General features: G+C 43.5%; 1 protein-coding gene across 2 annotated transcripts in view; it reads right to left on the reverse strand.

Moving 5' to 3' along the window:
- Window positions 1-334: 334 nt before the first annotated feature.
- Window positions 335-22,804, reverse strand: part of LOC142770398 (uncharacterized) — a 169,642-nt gene continuing 147,172 nt past the window's right edge. Inside the window, exons 3-4 of one of the 2 annotated variants that reach the window (XM_075872681.1) lie at window positions 15,347-16,429; window positions 335-2,773 (exon numbers count right to left, since the gene is read on the reverse strand). In XM_075872681.1, the coding sequence (XP_075728796.1) occupies window positions 479-2,773; window positions 15,347-16,429 (3,378 nt within the window). In that variant the 3' untranslated portion in view covers window positions 335-478. Of the gene's footprint in view, window positions 2,774-13,338; window positions 13,407-15,346; window positions 16,430-22,804 lie in introns of those variants that run through there. The other variant, XM_075872684.1, reaches the window with a different exon arrangement.

A 22,804-nucleotide genomic window follows, 5' to 3' on the forward strand; every position in this document is an offset into this window, starting at 1 on the left:
CTTTTATTTATCAGTATACGTATTTCAGGAGAACTTTCATTCTCACCTATAGAATTTAACCAGAATGAGGCTGTGGGCGATAGCAGCTCTATCTCAAAACAAATTTTTGTTGGTATACTTTGCGCACATACGGTTATGACGACGTGCCCCGTTTATGCAGCACGATCAATTATAGATTGTGTTACACTCGTATACATGTAACCTTGAACACAATTGCCCAGCAAGAGCATAATATAGGAACGAAAAAGTAGCCATTAACATACCTTAGTTGGAAAAGTGAGCGAATGCATACTAGTATTCAGGCTTTCTGGTAATACTGCCTGGTGAAAAACAATTAAAATTTGTGAATGCTTTATTCTCCCACGTCAGGAAAATGCGCTTTCAAAATAAAAAAGTGAGAAACCAGGGCGAAGTTAGAGGTAGCATGCTTAAACGAGTGAATGAAATAAGCAACTTAATTGAGCACTCTTCTATCGAACTAGTAGAAACTACACTTCACTGCTGGATTCATGTTGGTTCCAGGGCTGCAGCCGAAAACTTTTTCAAACTCTGGATCATTCATCAGCGCAGAGTTCACTCGGCGTCTTGCTGGTTGGGTGCACAAACCTGTTGAAGATGCTGTACTAATCAAGCTCGGTTCCATGAAATTTTGTGGTTGGCATAGGCTAAGTGCATGGTACACGTAGAATAACTGGTTCGTCGAGATGCCCTCTGCGTTCTCGAAGCGGTAGTCCGTGCGATGTCTGCTTCGGGACATTATGTACATTTTGTACAGTTTCAGCACTGGAGCTACAGCAGCAGCCTCGGCAATTTCTTTCAGCAACGCTTGTTGCCGGTGACGCGCGACGGCATCGCCTATGTTTCCCGTGCTGTCGCATACTTGTGGTCGTTGGCTACTGAAGCACTGCTTTCGAGCCTGGTAACTCTGGCGTGATGTGGGAGACCACCAAGCAACTCCGTTATCTTCAGAGCCAGCGCTTCCACCAATACTCACGCTTCCCTGAAGAAGCGTTGATATCAGACACTGCAGAAGACGTGAACCGATGCGCGGTATTTGGAAGAGCAAGAAGAACTGCGTCGCACGGCCGGTGACGTTGACCAGTGCTACTGGGAAATAGGCATTTCCTGATTCTCGGTCGACGGAACATTGTGTGTCAAAAACGCTACCCTTCCAGAGGTCATTTTTGTCGAAATGGTCAATCAGTGAAGTGCGGAACGTGTGCTCGCGAATAGCTTGGTATGAGTCGAGCGCATGACCTGCAATCACATGCGGGAGGTCCGTGAAGAATTCGCGCACCACCTGGGTGTTACTCATCCAGTGCGGGAAGAACGCGTGGATCTGTGTCTCCGTGAGACGTTTAAGTAGCTGAGATTTGGTCGATATATCTAGCCATGACGTTTTAGCAAGGGCTGTCATGAGTTCATGTTTGAGGTCATCGATAATGTTGCGTATGGCAACGTTTTCAAGTGTGGATTTGAATCTTGTGTATGCAATGTAATGAACCATGCGAGGTAAAGCTTTGTCAACAGCATCGAGACAGATCTCGTCACGGTTCTGAGTGTCCCAGAAAGTAGGGAAAACGAAAGGTTTGATGTGGTCCACAAGAATGTAACCTAAATAGTTGAGTGTTACATGTGGAGGAGTTAACCTAATAGCTTCTATCAGGTCATTGATATAGTTGGAGGACTGCAGCAGAAGGACAGGCTCCCCAGAGATATTACTGAGGGCATCGCTCAGTGCGGTAAAAATAAAAGGCTGGAAGAGGCTCATGTCTCCGAGGCTTCTGACTTGCTCCTCACTATTTTCACTAGACGAACTTTCAGTCAGACGAAGCACATAGTGCACGAATTCGAGGACTTCGTCTGCCAAACCTTGAGGTACTCTGGGGTTCACGAGGCGCATGAAATTATAAAGCAGTCGTGCACGCTCGCTGATGGAGTTGTTGTCGCTGAAATCATCAAGAGTTCCAAAGGCACTCGATTTGTCCAAAATTACAATGGCGTCTGATGTTCTCGACACTTTTGTTAGGTGCAGATTAAGCAGTGTCGGTAATCCGAAGTACCGGAGGATCTTTGCGGAGGTGTTCCAAACTGTCGTGATAGTGTTCCCTTCATCAGCTTCGTATGGCCAACTGCGCAAACCAGTAATTGCCAAAGCAGACAGAAGGGGGCTTAACTTTAGTGAACGTAATGCACTCACGTTCATGCACTCGATCCAAAGATGTCGTGCGGTCGAAACGGGGCTGTCGATGAAGCGCCGTTCCTCTCGAAGTATTTTCAAAATAGCGCTTTTAATCTCGCTGACGATTGAGGAGTCTGCCGCACGATAGTCTGCGCTTCTCGTGGGAATGGAACATGCGAAGCTGTAGAAATCACTGCAGGGATTCACAGACCAGTTCAGAGCCCCCGCAATATAGGCGCCCTCTCTGCTACACTCAGGAGTTCTGCATAAACCGAATGCCTCCTGCATAGCTGTGCTTCTATTACTATTCATATTGAAGCTTCGCAAGAAGTACCGATACCAGGGGCTGTTCATTGTGCTGTTGAAGTCGTCCGTGTCACCGAACACTGCCATGTACCGGCGTCTTCCATACACGCTCAGAATGGCGAGTGCTCCGATGATTGTCGCCAGCAGCATAAGGAAGGCGACGATGATGTGCACCTGGTAGCCCGTCTTGCGATTCTCCCGAATTGCTTCACATCGAGCCTGGTCGGCCATCCAGCGATCGTAAGTGCGGCACGTCTGGCCGAGAGCCAGTTTGCTCGATTTTGCCTGCATAAGAAAAACACGACTTGTGACAATCGTTTTATCAATCCATGCCTAATGGAGTTCTTTCATTTTGAGAGAGCAAAACATGCCAGCAGTGCTGTAAATGCGCGTTCTGAGCTGGCTTTCATGCGTAGATTATTCTGCGTGTTACGGAAACAAGAAAGTTGAACACCACAAACTACACTCTTTTCGAGCTAAACATTCCACTTTTTTGTGGTAAGGTATACCATATAGCAGAAATGAAACGATACCTCTATGAGCATCTAAGATAATGCAATATTTTCAAGAGTTCTCTAGGTCATTTTGACACAAACTACCCAAAGTGCTTTTGTTGCGACGCGAAATTTCATCACTGCAACCTTAAATTTTGTAGCTTTAATTATTTATTTTTTTTATTATTATTTATTTTTTATTTGTCGCAAAAAATATACACGCATTGAGGTAGAATATACAGAAGGAGGTCCCATAGCACAAGGCTGAAAGGGGACCTCCTGTTAGAAAATGACATGTTGATAAGTACAACAAAATGGCAACAAAAAAGCGATTAGGTAATTATTGATAGTAACAAAAACAACGCAAATATGCAATAAAAGATTCCAGTAAAAATGGTAACAAAAGAATGTTCAGTAATTGTGCATAACTATGAAAACAACGAAACATACAATAAAAATGGCAGTAGAATCGGGAACGAAATGACGTTAATTAATGATATACAGCTATTAAAAGAACTCCAATGTGCATGGGTAATAAATGTGAAAATAACGCACACAGTAATAGCTGTAAATGTAAGAGAACGCCGATATATAAATGAAGATGAGTTATGATTGCGAGATGAGGTGTTTAAGTTCTTTTTTGAAAGCAGCTAATGACAATTGTTTATTGCTTAGTGGTACTGAATTCCAAAATTAGATAGCTGCAAATATGGTAGTATGCTTGCCGTAGTTAGTGCGTGCATGTGGTAGTAAAAAGTTGTTGTTTGAGGCAAACCTGGTAGGATTAAAGTTTAACAATTGAAATTTCTCTAAAACGTTGACTGTTATGGTACCATTAAGACACTTAAATACAAGAATCCCCAATTTATATTTAAATAAGTTACACACTGTTAGTACATTATGTTGCTGAAAAAGTGGGGATGCGCAGGAGATCGGTGAACTGAATGTTAGGATGCGAATGGCTATGTTTTGGAGACGTTGGAGTGGAAGGATATGAGATGGATAGGTATTCGCCCATGACGTGATACAGTACGTGATATGACTGTGGATGAAGGCGTAGTACAGTTTAAGCAAAGTCAGCAAATTGAAGAATGGTCGTGCTTTAATTAGTGTTCTGATACCATGAGCAATCCTCTGTCTTATAAGTGAAATGTGATGATGGTACTTGAGATGAGCATCTAGAACTACTCCCAAGAATGTGCACTTAGTAGTACTAAGATGTCTGTGGCCGTTGATAGTAATAGCGGGTGTAGGTGAAAGAGGGTTATGACTAGAATGGAAGACAATGAACTGTGTTTTTTTGGTATTAATAGTTAAACCATTAGCTGTGCACCAGTTCTGAATGTTATAGAAGTCAGAGGACAATTCATTAGTTAGCGCATCGATAGACTTGTCTTTAGTAACTATAGTTGTATCATCTGCGTACATGAAAGGTTGACTGTGTGTTAAAACCAAGGTTAGATCATTAATATAGATTAAGAATAAAAGCGGGCCCAGTATGGATCCTTGCGGCACACCTTTGTCAATAGATTTAAAAGTGGAGAGGATGTTAGAGACACAAACAGCTTGCTGTCTATTAGATAAGTAGCTATTAATCAGCTCCTGCGCACTACCGACGACACCTATTGAGTTGAGTTTACCTAATAGTATGTTATGAACTATGGAGTCAAATGCCTTAGAGAGGTCAATCAGCAATGCTCCTGCAAAACATCCAGAGTCAAGCGCGTGTTTATTATAATCGGTAAAGGAGAGAAGTGCGAAATCTGTTGAATAGCCTGCACGAAAACCAAATTGTTGAGTGGATAAAATACGAAACTTATTTAGATATTTAGATAATCGTTTTTCAATACAGTTCTCTATGATTTTACTGTAAGATGAAAGAATGGCAATAGGTCGGTAGTTACTAATAGAAGTTCTATCACCTTTTTTAAAGACTGTAATTATCTTGGCCTTTTTAAGCTGTGATGAGAAGATGCCAGTTTTAAACATAAGATTAATGATATAGGCTAAGGGGGTCGAGATCACGTGAGAGATGCATTTCAGGTGAATAGGCTGAATGTTATCGAGACCAGCACTTGTTATTTTCATGTGTATAATTATTTCCACCAACTCATCTGGGCCTGTTGGAAAGAGGTAAAAAGACTGAAGACATTTCCTAATTGTTGGCTGGTAATCATGAGGCAAGAGGGAAGTGTTAGCACAGAAGTACTTGTTGAAGGCGTTCGCAATGTCGTCTGCATTTCTAAGAACACCCTCTGATGACCGTAATTCAGTTATAGCTGGCTTACTTACTGATCTGTTTAGAAATGAATTAATTGTTTTCCATTGATCTTTGCTGTTACTACCAGGGTTATGTATCCTGTGCGTATAATAATTTCTTTTAGCTTCTTCAAGGACTTTGTTAAGTAGGTTGCAGTACTTTTTATATCGCGATCGCAGGGCAGCATTGAAAGGCCGTTTCTTTAACTTTTTATATAAATTGTCTTTCCTTCGCAAGCTCTTCAATAGGCCAGATGTGAGCCATGGGTTGTGAGGGGCCGCAAAGTTCTTGCGACATTTGACAAAGCTGGTAGAATCGTCTAAGCACTTTTTGACGGCAGATGAAAAAGAATTAAAAGCATCTTCAGGATCACTAAGCAGTTCTAAGAAAGACCATTCTATGGCTTCTACACACTTAACGAAATTTGTTTTATCCAATATAGTGTTTTGAAAAAAGCTTAACTGATTAGGTATGGCACATTCAAATCGGCAAACTACAGGGAAGTGGTCAGTTAAGCTGGCTTCGAGGACGCCACAGTCGTTTGATGGAATGAAATTTGATAAAATGTGATCGATTAAAGAACTGGACGCACCAAGCACGCATCTAGTAGGAACCGAGATTAGAGATTCGTAGCCAAATCCTAGAAAGCACGCAGTGTAATCAGAATACGCGGAGGTGCTTGCATCGAGAAGATTGATGTTTATGTCACCTACGATGACGACATTTTTGTTTTCAAGAGATAACTTGTTGAAAATGGATGAAAGTAATGAACAGAAATCGGGAACAGAGGATGACGGTGAACGATATATGCAGCCTATGATTGTCTTATTACCGCTCGATGGCAAAGATGGGTTAGCAATTTCAATCTATACGGACTCGGTAACTTCTTTGGCAACACTAAGAATTGCTGTAAAAAGCATTCGAAAACGTGCAAAATTAGGTTTTTGAATAACCGCAATCACATTTTATGATGGAAGATTGGTTTCTCATGGGAAATTATCAGTAGTGTGCATGTTTTGTTTCACCTGTTTCCACGCATGTGTGCTATGCTGCCCTCGTTTTTTGAAGCAACCCAACTGAAAGTTTGTATGTCTCTCATTTCATCTCTGTCCACGTGTTTAAAGGCACACCAAGTGAAACACTGAGTTGGTTTATGTTGACAGACTGTACTGAGATCTCTAAAGCAATAAGTTATACACGGCCGTAAGTTCGTTTTTATAGGAGGCAATCGAGGCTGAAGTCTCATACTCACATCTCGGGCGCATATCTTGGCGCGTGACATCAAAGCTTCAAAATGCATTTTCCCCGCCTTCGTATTATTAGCTTGATGAAATTTCTCGAGACTTCGTATGCAAGGTTTTTGTATCCGCAGATGACAATGACAATTTTTCGAGCAATATTTTAATACAATTTCGCGGTCACTGAAAAGCAACTCTTACCTCGAGATCACGCTTGCTAAAAGAGTAAACGCGCGAAAATAAAATGCGGGTGGAGACGCCATCTTGAGATTTCCACACAAAACATCATGACGTCCGGGCCTTTCAAGGCGTCTATAGTGCGTCCTAAGTAGCTTCGCTGAAAATGGAGAACATTGTCATATGTGTGTGTCAAAGACCTAGCTTACGATGTTTCAGCAGATTTCATTGAGCCAGTGTCACGAAGTTACAAAACTCGTGTGGAGATATCCGCGCGAAATTTAAAAATAAAACTTCAACAATATTGCCCCCCCCCCCTTATAAGAAGCTTGTAACTTTAAACGCTTCATTCTAAGGTAAGATTACCCGAAAAAAGAATAAAAGAGCCCAATAGGCGTGCGCGATTAGCAGATAGACCATCGAGGAGCAACCACAGAGGGAAGCGTGAAGCGCAAAACTAAGGGATGAACCGCCCGGGCATTGCAGACAGCGCGAAAAGCGTTGCCAAGGTGACCAGGCCTCCCTCTTCTCCTCTGCTGGCTCAGTCTTTCCCCGTATTTTGCCGGCGACGGTCCGCGCTGCGTCGCGCTGGGAGTGCTCGACCACGGCATCCCGGAATCGACGATCTAAGAATTACGACGTGGTGCTTGTGTGTACGCTTGGATGAGCGTGGGTTGCTGCTTTTGCGTTCCGCTGCACCCATGAAACCTGGAGCAAGTCTCGACACGTTATCACGCCGCGCTGTATAATTCTGACTTCAAGATAGTCACGACAGCAACAGTTGGGAAGGCCAATATGGCGGCTGAGAAGAACAGGCCTATCGGATATATACTTCAGTCCGACTCAGGGCAGAAAACAGCGCTGGATTCTAAGGAAAGTGGGTTATCACTCAATATTCTACTCTACTTGTCGGGTGTGCGATACTGATCGCGCTTGCCGGCAACGGGCTTGGTCGTGTTGTATATTGCACACACGAAATGCATCGCGAAGGCCAGCTTCGGCGTCTGCAGTTCGGCTGCGTTTTTCGACCACCTGGAAATTGGCCGGCGTTGCCGTCTGCCTCCCGTACGCTCGGTCATCGATTGCTCGCCTGTCTTCGCCGCCGCGATGAGCTTCGGGCTGACGATGTTTGGTCTCGCGTTCGCTTGCTCGAGCTTAACGACGTCGCTCGGTTAGGACTCGCCGACTTGTTAGTGGCACGGTGGTTTGCGGAGTTGTGACTGCGGCCGCCGCTCCTAAGCTGTTGCGATGCGGGAATTGAAATGAGTCTTTGACGGTGTGTGATATCATGGTGAAATTATTAGCATGCCATATCTCATATATGTCTTTATTTCACCTTGCACGTATTTCTCAAATGCATCCGTATTCATCCTCTGTCACGTGTGACTCACTCTTTTACATACTCATTGTCCAGCCGTGGGCACACACCGTGCTGAAGACTGTGCGCTGGCGTCTGCGATGCCCGTCATCCATCTCTTTCGTCAGAGCAGCTTCAGAAGGACTGTGCAAGATGTGAAGGTAAAGTTATTTGTGTGTCATATTTTAACGCTTGTTTTTATATTAACGCGCACGTACTTATATGCGTGCAACTTCATCTTCTGTGACGTGTGCCTAAGTATTTTTAGTATATTATTGTACGTGGAGCCGTGGGAGCACAACAGGCTGCGTGCGCTGGCGTCTGCAATGCCTGTCATCTATCGTTTCCGTCGGAGGAGCTCCCCAAGGAGTGAAAGAGATTTGACAACGAGAGTGAACTTGTACACTTCACCATGAATTCACCTAAAAGAATGGGTAAACTTCATGTGAATGTAGAAAAATAAAAGATTTCGATGTCTCACTTTTGTCTTTCGTTGTTGCCGTGACTGTTAAAGCAGTTACGGCAACATATGTGGCTAACTACTTTTTCGCGTGTTTTCTGTGGAATTTGTGGCTCACGGCGCAGAAAAACAGGCGGAAAAAGTATTCCGCCTGGCGGAAAATAAACAAAAAAACAATTTTTGAACTGGGGACAAAAAATTTATCCGATTGGACTACTTGAGTAGATCAACCGTTCGTTCGGCAAGGTGCATCTGTGAGGACTACGGTTCCCCGGTAAGGTGTAAATGTAAAAATTAACAGTTGCCCTATAAGGTGCAAATCTAAGGAGTAAATGTTGGTCCTTTGGGGTGAACTGTGAGACTGTTACTCACTAAGGTGTAAATGTGAGGACATGTTAGTCCCTTGAGGGGACTAACTGTTAGACCTGGTGCCATTAGCCCTTAAAGGGATTAATGGTTGTGGCAGCCCCATTAGTCCGCAACAGGACGAACCACAAACCTTTTTAGCACCATTTTGCCTTAGAGTGTATGCCAGTAGAGTTGTCATTGAGCAGTTTAAAAATCTGAACAGAGCCAGTGCTTCTCTTTTATGTGACTTTAAGGCTCATCCACGTCGTCGTCATGCAGAAGGAACTAGCACAACTTGGAGCGTTAGTAGTGTTCCTTTTACCCTAGCCCAAAGTACATTTCAAAGAGAAAATGACCGAAATGAAAATCTTCATACCTAACAGAAGTACTAATTCTATCGGAAATCTGATAAGATCATGAAGACGAACAGAAGCACTACTGATAGAGCATAATAATGCTATAGAACTACATGAACAATTTTGACTCGCTTTGCCATCGTCGTCACGTTTACTACAACGTCATAATTATTAATGTCACCCTGCACATCGTATCTTATACTCGTGAGTAAAACCACGCAAACGCTGGTGGCGAACGCGACTGAAGCGGAGGTGGGACTACCCAGTGGTCTCTGTACCACGGATTGCTCGCACGATAGCATAACAATGCGTTTGAGGCCTGCGATGGATTGTTCCTTTAGTAGACTCTACTAAAACTGTGGAGTTCAGTGTTTTCTACGAATGAGGTGCCCAATCAGATTCAGTTTTTTTAAGCAACAAGAGCAGCACTTTCAAAAATGGCAGCATATCCACGGAGTGAGTGATGGAGAGTGGGGCGAAGCATCTGTCCGTTCATTCGTTCTTGCTTCCATCCGTCCATGCGTCCGTCTGTGTGAACATCCGTGCGTCTATTCGCCCGTCCGTGCATGCAACCGTTCGTGCGTCCACACGTCCATCTGTGCATCCGTCCCTGCGTTCGTCCATGCATCCGTCCATGCATCCGTCCATGCGTCCGTCCATGTGTCCTTCCATGCGTCCATCCGTCGGTGCAGCCATCCGTGAGTCTGTCCATGCATCTGTCTGTGTGTTAGTTTGTCCATCTATTCAACACTCCAAGTACCACTATCTCGCATCTTTTCATTATATATTACGCATATGCACCGCCATCCAGCGGAAATTCCAAGGACTGAGCGAGACGAGCCACACGCACACTTTCTTACGGTTTTCGCTTCGTGTCTACTTTCCACCTTTAACCACCTCGAGTTCGAGGTATATACTAGTTCACTGTATTCATGGCACTGTGGCCCAACGCTTCCTAAACCTTTCTAAAACCAAGGAGGTTTCCGAGCGAGTATAAAGTAACAAATCTTTCTTGTCAGATAGTGCTCAATGTACATGTCTTAGCTGCTAAGGGGAAATGAAAGACAGGAGAATGCGGCTTTTTGTTAACGCGCACGCTGCGAATTTTATATTGTTCAACAACGCACAGAAAATATCTCTCACCGGCACCAACTTGGAGGTCAAATGTGAGACTGGTTACACGCTACGACTACTACTACTACTACTACTACTACTACTACGATGCACAAACATGTGCCGCTATAAGGAGCTTCGCCCCTAAAAGCTAATGTGTATTTAATGCGAATCAATGTTACTCGGTTAGTACAACACTGCGGCAGTCACAGCTTTCCATAAAAACTGCCGACCTGTACCACAGCAACATACGCTTTGCACGGTGCCTCGGCGCGCGCATCGATTTTTTTTTTACTTTTAGAGGCGAAGCTCCTTAAGCCATGGGTCGTGGGTCCGTGATGTATGTATGTATGTATGTAGGTATGTATGTATGTATGTATGTATTTATGTATGTATGTATGTATGTATGTATGTATGTATGTATGTATGTATGTATGTATGTATGTAGCAGCAGCAGTAGTAGTAGTAGTAGTAGTAGTAGTAGTAGTAGTAGTAGTAGTAGTAGTAGTGGTGGTAGTAGTAGTAGTTGCAGGTAGCCGCCGCCACGGCCGGACTAGAGGAGCGGCATGCGTGCACTGTTTTGAATTAAGTAGGAAACGCACGCACGTTATCATAACTAAATAGATAGTTGTTCCTGAATAAATATTCTACAGAGAAAGTATCAGTGACTAAATCTCCATTAAAATTTGCCTTCAATTTGATGCTAGCAAAAAAAATCTTGGAACATAAATACGCACTTTGAGCACTAAAGGTTACCACGTTGAAGTGTTGCGCGTAACTTCCTTGGTTTCAGCAAGCTTTTGCAAGGTTTGGGCCGGCTTGCCATAAACTAGCGGCAGTGAAAGGCCAAAACTAGACCCAAAGCGCAGGCCGTAAGAGAGTGCGCGCCTGCTGTTCTTCCAGTCCGGCCGTGCCCCCTCTCGTTTAGTCTTTGGAATGTTCGCTGGGTGGCGGCACTTCTATATGATGAATATATAATGAAAAGACGTGAGATGATGGTACTTGGAGTGTTCACTAGATGTACGAAAGGATGCACAGACGAAGGAACTGACAGACAGACAAATAGACGCACGGATGGATGGATGGACGCATGAATGGACAGACGCACAGATGGATGGGCGCACGAACGGACGCATGGGCGAACGGATGGTCCCATACATGAGCGGACGGAAGCAAGAACGAACGGATGAATGGAACTGTGAAAGCACTGACGGATTCCTCGCCCTGCTCATCATCATGCAATCTGTGGATATGCTGTGTTTTTCAAACATCTATATCAAAAGTATCAAAATTTCTTGTTCCTGCCGCACGCCCTGTAAGAGGTTGCTTGATGACACGTGACCTTTTCGCCTTCGCGCTCTGCCCAAAGGATCCAGTGGTGGTAGCACTTCGCCGGCTGCAGGCATGGATCCTTTTGCTTTGAAGCGTAGAGTCGGACCATTTTAGTAAGCAGAGAGTACTTCATGCGGCCCTGTGACATTGGTGTTGTAAGCTGGAAGTTACTGAGTACCTGATGCTTCAGTGGAAGCAGGAATATGGTGCTTGAATGTTTTCAGCTGGATATATTCATATATCAGGCTCCTTTGCCTGTAGTTGCCCTACCACGAGGAAAGCGGAAGACTTTTACGAGCTTGCTAGCCAAGCTTCTTATGCTCACAGCATGTCCGTGGTCGGTGGTGTCTACACTAGTTCTCATTGCTCCTGTTAGAGGCCCCAGTGTGCCCTCTCGCAGGTCTCCCCTTTACGGTGAGTCATGCAAGCGACACCGTATGCTCTATTTAGGTGACTATTAGAAACCGGTTTTTGCATTCGCAGTGCTCAAAAGCATAGATGGCTAACTCTACAACTCAAGATGGCACCCGGAGGATGGTAAACCCGTTTGCTAGCATAAAAAGATGATTTGTGAGCGTACAGACTAAGCCACTTTCACCTGCATGGGCATGAGCTGCACTGAAGTGTACATGACACCAAGATACTCTCCGAAACCATGGAATCTCACAGTTGGTTATTTGCCGTGGTGTGAAAGGTGATATTTCAGCTCCGTCACTGTGCATGAACGACACTTTGAGAAATCCCGTGTGTCCTATAAAAAACTGCATCAACTACACTGTACGTATGAACTGAATGGCACTCCGAAGTCGTAAGTTCCGAGTGTTAAAAGCATTATCAGCATTAAAATTGTTTCGGTGGCTGTGAATCTCACGTAAAATTCAAGACGCGTTCGCCGAATGAGTGTGCATTTAGGAGGCGTTGATTTTCATCTCCCTATCAAGCATGAACAAAAGTTTTATCAGACTGGTTCAGCACTATGAAAACGCATGAGACGAGAAAGGTTATCGAGATCTCTACTTTACACAAGCTAGAAAGGCACTCCGAGCAAGTAAAAAGGCGACAGGGTTGTTTTCAAAGCCACAGTGGTATTTGCTGCTAGGGGTGGCAGCTCAAACGAAACTGGTAGCAGCTGCACCTTTCAAAAAGAGTGAAGCCCCGGAAACTTACAGTTGTTACGGAGTAACTTCAAGCAAACGATGAGGGATTATTGGACCACTCATCATTCCCTCTCTCTCCTTTGTAGTGGCTCCATAAAGTGACATGTTTGACGAAAAACCTGTCAGACCAACACAGCGTTTTACCGGAACGCAGACAGGTTTGGAACATGTACCGTGAGTCGGTCTTTTCGAACATCATCCTCTTACTGAGAGAGTTCTTGGAACACAGACCAGCTAGGATAATCGGACGTGCGCAAAATGTTGGTGTCGTGTGCAAAACGTTGGCGTGCTGCGTTCAAGACATTAATTGGCCATTGTTTGGATTGTGCCTTCCCCGCGTACATTGTGTTGTGTCTTAACCCTTCATCGTGGGTGTAGAACTGAAACTATCAAGCACTTTATTACCCGAAGATACAGAAAATGCGCCCGGGGTTGATAAGGCGGTGCTGTATAGACAGAAGGCTTTTTGTGTACGTTCCGTTCAATGAGCTTTTAGGTACTTGATCATTTTGTGTCAACTTTTTCATTACTAACCTTGTAAATAAATCTTTGTCGTCCTTACGGGCGCCTCATTTAACGTTTTGACAGATGAATCCTACTTCGGGAGCTCAGTACCAAAATGAGACCTGCGGGACCCGGAGTGACAACACCAGAATTAATAAAACTTTTTGGTACATGCTTAGAGCAATATAAAAAGATGCCCTTTTTGTTCTGTTCTTATTTTTTCTTCCTTGATGATATGCGTCACCGTATTTAGGTATATACCGAGCCTGACTGACAGATAAGCATTACTAGTATGCCACTAACGAATTGCGACAAACCAATGCTAGCGGGATACTATGATCGTACATCTGGTGGCATGCTAATGCATGCTAGCGGCATATAAAGGCATACATTGCTGCTCCTACGCACCGCATGTTTGATGGATGTAAACATTTGCAAACATATTACGCCGTCGTCATTTCTTACGCTGTTGTAACACGGAGTTTGTTATTCAACAGTACACAAGCATTTCAAATCGCATCCAGTATTATTTGTGTCATGGCGATGCCTTGACTCTAACTATATCCCATTTACCGCACTCTGCTATTAAGGGTTTGTTCAGCGCAATCGAAATATGAATAATTGGAAGCATACAGACGTGTGCTTCTCGCAACATCAGAATTCAAAGACATCAAACAACACCGTTCGTAAGGTACCGGTAGCACAAGAGAAGTTAGCCGAGAGGACTGGATTGCAGATGTGATTGCACATTTCATCGCTCCAACAATATTCCGTCGCTGGGCGAAAGCGAGAATGTTGTCGGCATTCGGCGTGCCCCATTACATTTAGAGTAATTGCCCTACGTTCAATGCACAGGGAAAACAATGCTTTAATATTGGCTTCACTGAAAGATAAGGTACATTAAATACACTTAAGTGACTTACTAGCATGAAAAATCAGTAACGCACTTGATGACGTTGAGCACGTGCAACTCACTCCTCGTGAGTTTGTCGGTTATCGTTCAACGCCCATATTACACTTGCCGCCTTCACTACTTTGCAGGTTTAGCGAAAAATCCTCGTCGTTCAGATAGTTGTCAACATCACTGTGGTAAATAATCTGAGAAGTTCCATCCGCCAAACAGACGAATTCGACAATACCAACAACTACCCGTCACCACGTCTACTGGGCCATTTGACATGAATACAGCACTTTATAATGTAATGTTGTATTTCGTGTCACTTTAGGGCATACCTATTATTTTGAATACAAAGAAAGTTCCGCGTAGCTCGCAATATTCATAAACAAATATCAAGGGCCAAATCGAAACGAATCCTAGCCGGCGCACACGAAGCGTGGCGGGATTCCAGAAAGACACGTCACAGGGAAGTAACTAAATTTGAGTGAATGCGCGGAAGCAGATTGTTGTTAGTAAATAGGCAAGCATTCTGAAATACAACAGTTGACAGCCTAATGTTGGCGTGCGATTGATGGTGCCTATCTGTTTCTTTAAAAGTAAAATACGTAAAAAACTGTTTCGCCCGATTCGAGAGTTGCTAAACTTGCAGCCTCTGAATTTTATCCTTCCCCTATGAATAAATAGGTTGATATTGTGGTTTTCTAGCGCAAAGCCTAAAGGTAACAAATTAGCGTCGAACATACACGCAAACGTAAAGCAATGTGCGATAACTACTCGAGCCTTATTGTGATAATATCTTCATCAATAAATATGCGAGCTATCATTCATGAAAGCACCACTTCACAAATAATTTAATTGATCCAGACTAGCTCCATGGATTTTGGTTCATGGTGGAGTTGACGTGCAGCAACAATTTGTGCATTTCATATATATTGAAACTTGATGGCTTTCATGCATTCAACAGGCCGCTGTTTTTGTCTTTTCGAGCTGTGGCCAATATATACAACTACAATTGCTTTGAGAGTACTAAGTGTATTTGCAAAATCTTTCATCATTTTCCGCTACGTGCGTGGCCACTACGCGGACAGCTTCTTGCACGCGAAACAGTGAAATTTATTTGATAAAGACTGTTTTCCTACGGCAAATACATCACAGAGCACGTACCTGAGGGTCTCGTGGCGTGAGCGGCCGCCTGTCAAGGTAGGCTGGCTTTCTAGTTGGTATAATAGGCACATGGCGACCGCTGTCATAAGTTGACGTCCCAAGTGTGCCAGTGGTAGATGTTAGGTAGGATACCGGTGCAGTGAAACCAGCCGTGGCACCGGTAGCAAAACCACCGCGGGCATATAGAGCATCAAAATCACCGTAGCTATCAGTTGTAGAGCTGTCTGTGAGGTACTCTTCTTCTGTGTACGTGCGAGACATGTGACGAAGCACTGGCGCTGACGCCGTGTACGTGGACAAAGGGTTCAACAACGGAGATGTGTTAGGCATCATGACCGACATGGGTTGGTGCGCGGCGTTGCCCATAGTTCCATAATAATTGTACGGATTGTTGTAGACGACATACTGGAGTGGAGACGCCAGCACAGGCTCGGTAGACTGGTAAGTGCTCACTGCGGCAACAAACTGAGGTTGAGGCTGCTCTATAAACACAGGCTGCTGCGTGCAATTTTGAACTGGCGAAGAGTATTCCTCGATCGTTGTTCTAATGGCGCCAAATGCACCATCAATCTCGCATGCCCACTCTTGTGATGCACAAGTAGGCGGTGTTTCGTACGCCATCAATGGTGGTTCTTCAATAAACACGTCTTGCTCATAAAGAGGCATATCTGCTTGCATGTCCTCTTCCGGCCCCTGCTGTATCACAACCTGTGTCTGCCTTACTGAGGTGACTTGCGGCAACAGTGCGACTGATGGAGACGTTAAGGTTGGAGGAGTGAGGTACGTGTCAGCCTGGCAGTTCTGATACGCCGCGGAGCAAGGAACGTAGGTCTGGTTTGTGGCCAGCGAGACCAGACTCTGCTGTGAGTGTACAGTGGAAGGTGGTGGGATAAGCCCCATCTGATACTGTGGAGTTGCGTTAACCACCTGGGTGGCACTCATTACTCGCCGAGTCGGTGTCATCACTTCGGTAGAGGTAGAAATAATTGGCCTCACGCAAGTGGGGACAATAGAAGGAGCCGATACCTGCTGGGCCACCATCATCAAGTCCTCGGCCAGAAGTGGCTGAACCTCCGGTACCACCTGCACTTGCGAGTAAAATAAAATGTTGGTGTGAGTTCGCGCAGCAATGCAAACTTGAATTTCTACTCACTGAAGATTATGTCACTGACGCTGATTTGACTTCAGTGATGAACTATACCTGTCGCTGACGAGTACAGTAGCCGTGGTAGCCATTGTACGCCCTGCTATAACTTGTTCCAGCGTTATTACTAGCCACCTAATCTCTAAGAAAGTTTGGTATTAGAAAAAAAATCGCAAAGCATGATTTCAGCAAAACATTCTAGAAAACCGATAGGCATGCTTAAGTCGGAGGAGAATAAATTTTTGATGAAAACAATTGTACCTCTCCATCACAGTTATTGGGATGTGGTTGTTTTTGTTGTTTCGAATATTTTCTATGCAGAGAGATGTTCACTACTCGGGGCCGAGCAGGGTGGCATGCAGCATTTGTAAAAAAACTAGAAGGTAATTCTGGACCACTTGATGATAGTTTATTTTCGAGTCGGCGTCATCACGTCGATATGATAATAGCAGGAGCACAAAGGATAATAGCAAGAGTTCCCTAGGGAAAACCGGTGATCGCTCGTGTTTGAAGGCTGACAGTTGCAAAGCAGCCCCATTTTTGCATGTGTAGAATGCAAAACCAAGCATCATGCAGAACAAACTTCGATAATGGCACTATAACAAAATCAGAATTAGCATAGTACACACATCACCCGCATGGTAGTATATGAGGATCGAACAGGTCATGAACTAAGATGATGTACTGGAAGAGTAAATCAGGCCCGAAGTATACGTTCACGCATTTCGCGAGACAGCAAGAGCACCATCATGTAACTCACTCCTCCAATAGTGATGCGCAAACCTCATCGTCTGCGTTGCTGGAAGGCTCAGGTAGGCAATTTTAAGAGCGACATTGGCTATAGTTCAATTATTCGGGAACTGTACCATTGCAGAAAGGGACATGATTGAAAGCTAGGCTAATACTAATAAATTGTGTTTCACGTCCAAAAATCACGATAACATTATCAGAGACGCCATAGTGGACGGCTCCGTAAATTTATACTACCTGGGGTTCCTTAACCTGCAACTAAATCTAAGTACATGAGCCCTAAATACTCTCGCGTTCATCGAAAATACAGCCGCTACAGCCGAGAGTCGATCCAGCGATGTTCGGGTAAGCAGTCGGGTGTCATAAACACTGGACCTCTTCGACGGGGTGAAAGCTGGGCTTGTTGGAGACTGATAATTATAGCGCGATGACTACGACACAATTCTTAGTTCAGGTATTTTGCCTGATGAGCTAATGATTTCGAAAGTATCTGTCATCTTTAAAGGCGGTAATAAAAATGACCTTAATAACTATAGGCCTATCTCATTATTACCTATATTCTCTAAAATATTTGAGCAAGTTATCAATTCGATTAACACAACACAATTCTTAGTTCAGGTATTTTTCCTGATGAGCTAAAGATTGCGAAAGTATCTGTCATCTTTAAAGGCGGTAATAACAATGACCTTAATAGCTATAGGCCTATCTCATTATTACCTATATTCTCTCAAATATTTGAGCAAGTTATCAACCTACGACTTTCAAATTACTTATTGCAAGAAAATGTGATAACACAACAACAGTATGGCTTCCAAAAGAAAAAATTTACTGAAACAGCACTACTGGATATTAAAGAAAAAATACCTGACAATTTTGAACATAAATTACTTAGCATAGGGGTTTTTCTCGACTTCAAAAAAGCGTTCGATTCGGTTAAGCACCATATTTTATTACGGAAACTCCCTTCATATGGAATTAGAGGAAAGGCTCTAGAACTTATAAAAAGTTATCTAAGCAATCGGCAACAGTACACCAGTCTCGGCGACACTAAATCAAACGTAGGTAATAACATTTGTTGCGTTCCACAAGGATCAATCTTAGGGCCTTTGCTATTCTTGATTCATATCAATGATATACCTAACATACCGCTAACACCCGATGTTCTCTACGCGGACGACAGAAATATATTCTTCGCCGGTAATTCCCTCAATCACCTTGAACAACAAGCAAACCTGTGGCTGACACATCTATCTGACTGGCTTAAGTGTAATAATTTAGAATTAAACACCAAAAAAACAAAATATGTTTTATTCCGGCCATGCAATAAGGCTATCACAAGCGAGCCCACAATAATATTTGAAGGGCAGAAAATTGAAAGTGTAACAGCGCATAAATTTCTTGGGATACTTTTTCAAGAATACTTAGACTGGTCCTTACACACCAACCACGTTCGTACCAAGGTTTCCAGATCCACGGGTATAATCTGCAAATTGCGACAACTCCTCCCTCTGTGGTTGAAAAAACAACTATATTATTCTATTGTTCACTCACATCTCCATTATTGTCTTCTTGTATGGGGGAGTACGACTAAAGCAAATACTGACAAAATTCACACCTTGCAAAAAAAGCTATACGACTAATATCAGGGGTGTCATTCAGGCATCATGCCGTGCCTCTCTTCAAGGAACATAAAATACTTACGGTAACGAACGTCATAAAACAAAAATTGGCAATGCTTATTTATAAACAGGTACGAACTGATCGATCAGGGTTTTATCAGAGGCATCTACCGAGAGATCACAGTCACAACCTACGGCACAGGTTGTATACATATGAGAAATCACGTACAAATTACGGCACACAAAAACTATTTTATCGAATTTCGCATTTCCTGAACGAACAACCGATTGTAGCTTCTCTAATTGACAATACAGTCTCATATGGCATTTTTAAAAAGAAGATACAGGAACACTTCCTATTTACACAAACGTAATCACCGTCACCAGCTTTGTTTCATATTCCCCGAAGTATTTTCTTGTGTAAATCACATTAACGTTTGGTTATGTTATCCAAACTGTGTTTCATTTATCGGTCAAACATATTCCTTATTGATGTTGTTGTCTTTTGATTGTTGAAACCTTGTATTCAAATTTAAAGTTTCTTCAGGTATTTGACATGTCTTACATTAGTGTTTGTTTATGTCCTCTACAGTTTGCTTCATTTGTCGGGCACGCATATGCTTTATTGATTTCATTGCCTGCGCAAATTTTTGCTTATTTATGTTTTCCTGTTGATTTTTTGCATTTAGAAACCTACTTATGCTCAATTTCTTATTGACTCTTTACTTTACACTGAGCACTGTGTTATTTTGGTGGGTTTTGGGTTTACAGGGGGCAGGCGCTTTGTGAATTTTATGCCTTTTCGCCGGTCCTCTAGGCAAATTGTACCTTTCTTCTTTTTTTTTGCTTTTGCCTGAAATAAACTTCAACTTCATTACGGATCATTAGAGCTTTGGCTGCCAGTTTTTTCGTTTTTGGTGCATAAAAATTATTTTTATTGCCTATAAATCTTGCCTTTATAAGTTATTACAATGTTCCTTTATTTTGGCTGGCCTATTCATCTGCAAACTGGTTTGAATTCGACGTTATAGTTATGATGATTACATGAACGTCCTAATCCTGTAATCATGTGCTTGACAAAGGAAATTGCTTCAGAGAAGGCCAAAGTATAAGCATAGTGCCAATCTTTTTCTGTCAGAGTTCGCTAAAAAATGTCTTCCTGAGCAGAAAATCACATGTATGATAAAGTTATTTTCATAAAAACCACCACTGTTCCGGTAGTGAGAACTGTAATGACTCGTAAATGCATGCTAAGTGTTGTTCGCTGTCTCGATACTTTTTACAGTTATAGAATGAACGTGGTGAATCAAGGCTAATGTCTCTGTGCTCCAGCCCCTCCTAGTAAACAAGCCTTAGGCAACTGGCAATAACAAAATTTGGGGGATTGCGAAGCTGAAGCAATTGGCTTTGCTTGCGTCTATATTTGACAGTAGCTGCTTTTGATTAGTCTAAATTGGTCATAACCAAAACCTGCTCGTAACGCTATTTACCAAGTGCCATGACACTGACTCGTTGCGTAATGTCTACTTAGGTATGCATGACTACATAAAACACATAAAACAGAATTAAATCCACTGCTGCATATATTTCATAAAAATTCATCACCATTGCTACGAGAAACTTTCAAGTACCATAACATAGTCTATATGTTACACGAGGTTACAATTGAATGTGGGAAAACTTCCCTGCTTGAAAGGAACGTGTGCACACCTAACAGTGCACTACTATGCTGAAGTGTTTTCCGCATTTTCGGACTGTGTCTCTTCATGAGCGTAAATCAAAGAGGCTTCCCTCCTATAACGTTAGAAGCAGCTACATATATCAGTTAACGGAATGGATTCCTATGCACCTAATAAATATTTTCAATTGAAATAAAACAATTTTGAGCCGTTTATGCGTATATACATCTGTCTGCATATGAACTCTTTGCGGAGTGGCCAAAGTAAAAAAATCATTATGAACAGGGAAGCCTTCTGAAGTGACCCATCTTTTTAGTCCAAAAAACTGTGGACTATATCCCCGGCATCAAGTTTTGAAGCATGCTTAAAAGCTGGACTTGCCACTGCGGTCGAATCGACCTGCCTACCTTATCCCATATTTCCGAACCACCGCGATCAATGCAAGCTACCTAATATTATCACATGGCAATGACGTCAACGAAGAGAGCAGTCTCAAGATTGTCAAGAATAAACTTTCTATTCGGGCGAACCTGTGACTGCGATTTTAAAGAACAATGTGCAAGCGATTCACGCTGAAAACAGCGTGAACACTCGTCGGATGTAGAGTGATGTGATCCTGCGCTCATGTTCGTCGGCATTGACACATGCGCCATCGAATATTATAGTGCGAGTGCTGGTTCTACCCTAAGCTCCCGAATAAACTCGACTATTTTCGTCCTGTGCGTTATCTTTTTATTATAATCTTGAACAATCGCGAAGAAGCGTTGCAGAACAATCCGCGGTGAGCACTGTTTACAATATCTGTGGGATAACACCTGCACATTATTATACAGCAATAAACACGTATGACAATATAGCCTTGCAGAAGCAGGAAACGGTGATTAAAGTTGAAACCGTTTTTAGCTTTACCATTCAGACCGTCCTCAGATACTTCCGCACATGCGTCAATTCATGGCAGCTAAAATAAAAAGCTGCATCAATCCGATTTCCCTTACAACGAATCGAACTTTGTGAAGAAGGTATAGCATTTGTTCGGTCCACGAAGCCTACAACCGCGTCACTTGTAACGTTAATTTTAGGGCAGCTACAACAGAATAAGACATAACAGACCTAATACTACAAAGACCCTGCTCAGCGGCAGACTCCTCTGCAATACGCAAGCGCAAGGAGCAACGGCGTCGTATATGCTGCCAGCAACGCGGAAAGGCGGCGGCGCGTGGCTGTAAGACAGAAGACAATATTCTCAGCAGAAGCGTGTGACAGTTATGCTATGGAGTATTATAATATAAATACGGGACTGCTGCGCTGCATGAAAATTTCGCCTCATGACAATGCTTCCTAGTGCGTAGCCAAAATGGGCGAGTTCCGCCCCCCATACTTTTCTCAGTGTGGATGGGCGCAGCACAGGCTGATGCCTGTGATCATTTATGAAAGAAGAAAACGTTGCAGCAACTTTCTTCAAACCTTAAGCACCCCCCTTGCCCGCTCGGTACACACGCCTATCTATATACTTGCCCACATATACACGCATGGCCGTCTGCCACGGAGGCGGAGCGTTTACGGTGCTCGGCTGCTGAGCAGCAGGTCACGGGTTCGATCTCGGCTGCTGCGGTCACGTTTTGACGGAGCCGATAGGGTAGAGGCCCGTGTACTGTGCGACGTCAGAGCACGTAAAAACACCAGATGTTCCGAATTTCCGTATATCTCTTCTACGGCACATCTGATTTGGTATGAAAAGCCCCAGATATTATTACCGACAAACGCAAGAGCACACTGTCACGTGGTCGTGACATTGATGAAGGCAGCAGTCGGCACCTTCAAGGAGAAATATTTTATTGCCGTACTTGTAGCAACACAAGCACTCAGAGCAGGTCATCGGTGGCCTTTGTTAGACGCTTTGTGAGCGCGTTGGTCTTATGATGGTAGGTGGTTGTCCGGTCGAGCGGTGTTTGGCTCTATCTACAAATCTCCTGAGCTAGCTTCGCAGTAAAAACAGTACTTAGGTAGGCGATGAGGCATTCTGAAGCGCCATCACACAGCACTGTTTCTTCAACAAAATCTTGGCTACCGCGACAGCACTGCATCTAGGTATGGCCCTTGTTTCAGTGTAGCTGTTGAGGTCATCGGTGGCTACGACAATACATTTATTTCTGCAAGCCGGCATAGCCACAGCGTCATGGAATCCCGATGTTACTGCGAGCGACGTCAGCACATGCCGTCGTCACCGCCATGAGTGGCCAGTAGCGCATTTCCTTTATTCTTGTGA

This window comes from Rhipicephalus microplus, chromosome 1 (assembly GCF_043290135.1).
Source record: "Rhipicephalus microplus isolate Deutch F79 chromosome 1, USDA_Rmic, whole genome shotgun sequence".
NCBI classification, from domain to species: Eukaryota; Metazoa; Arthropoda; class Arachnida; order Ixodida; family Ixodidae; genus Rhipicephalus; species Rhipicephalus microplus.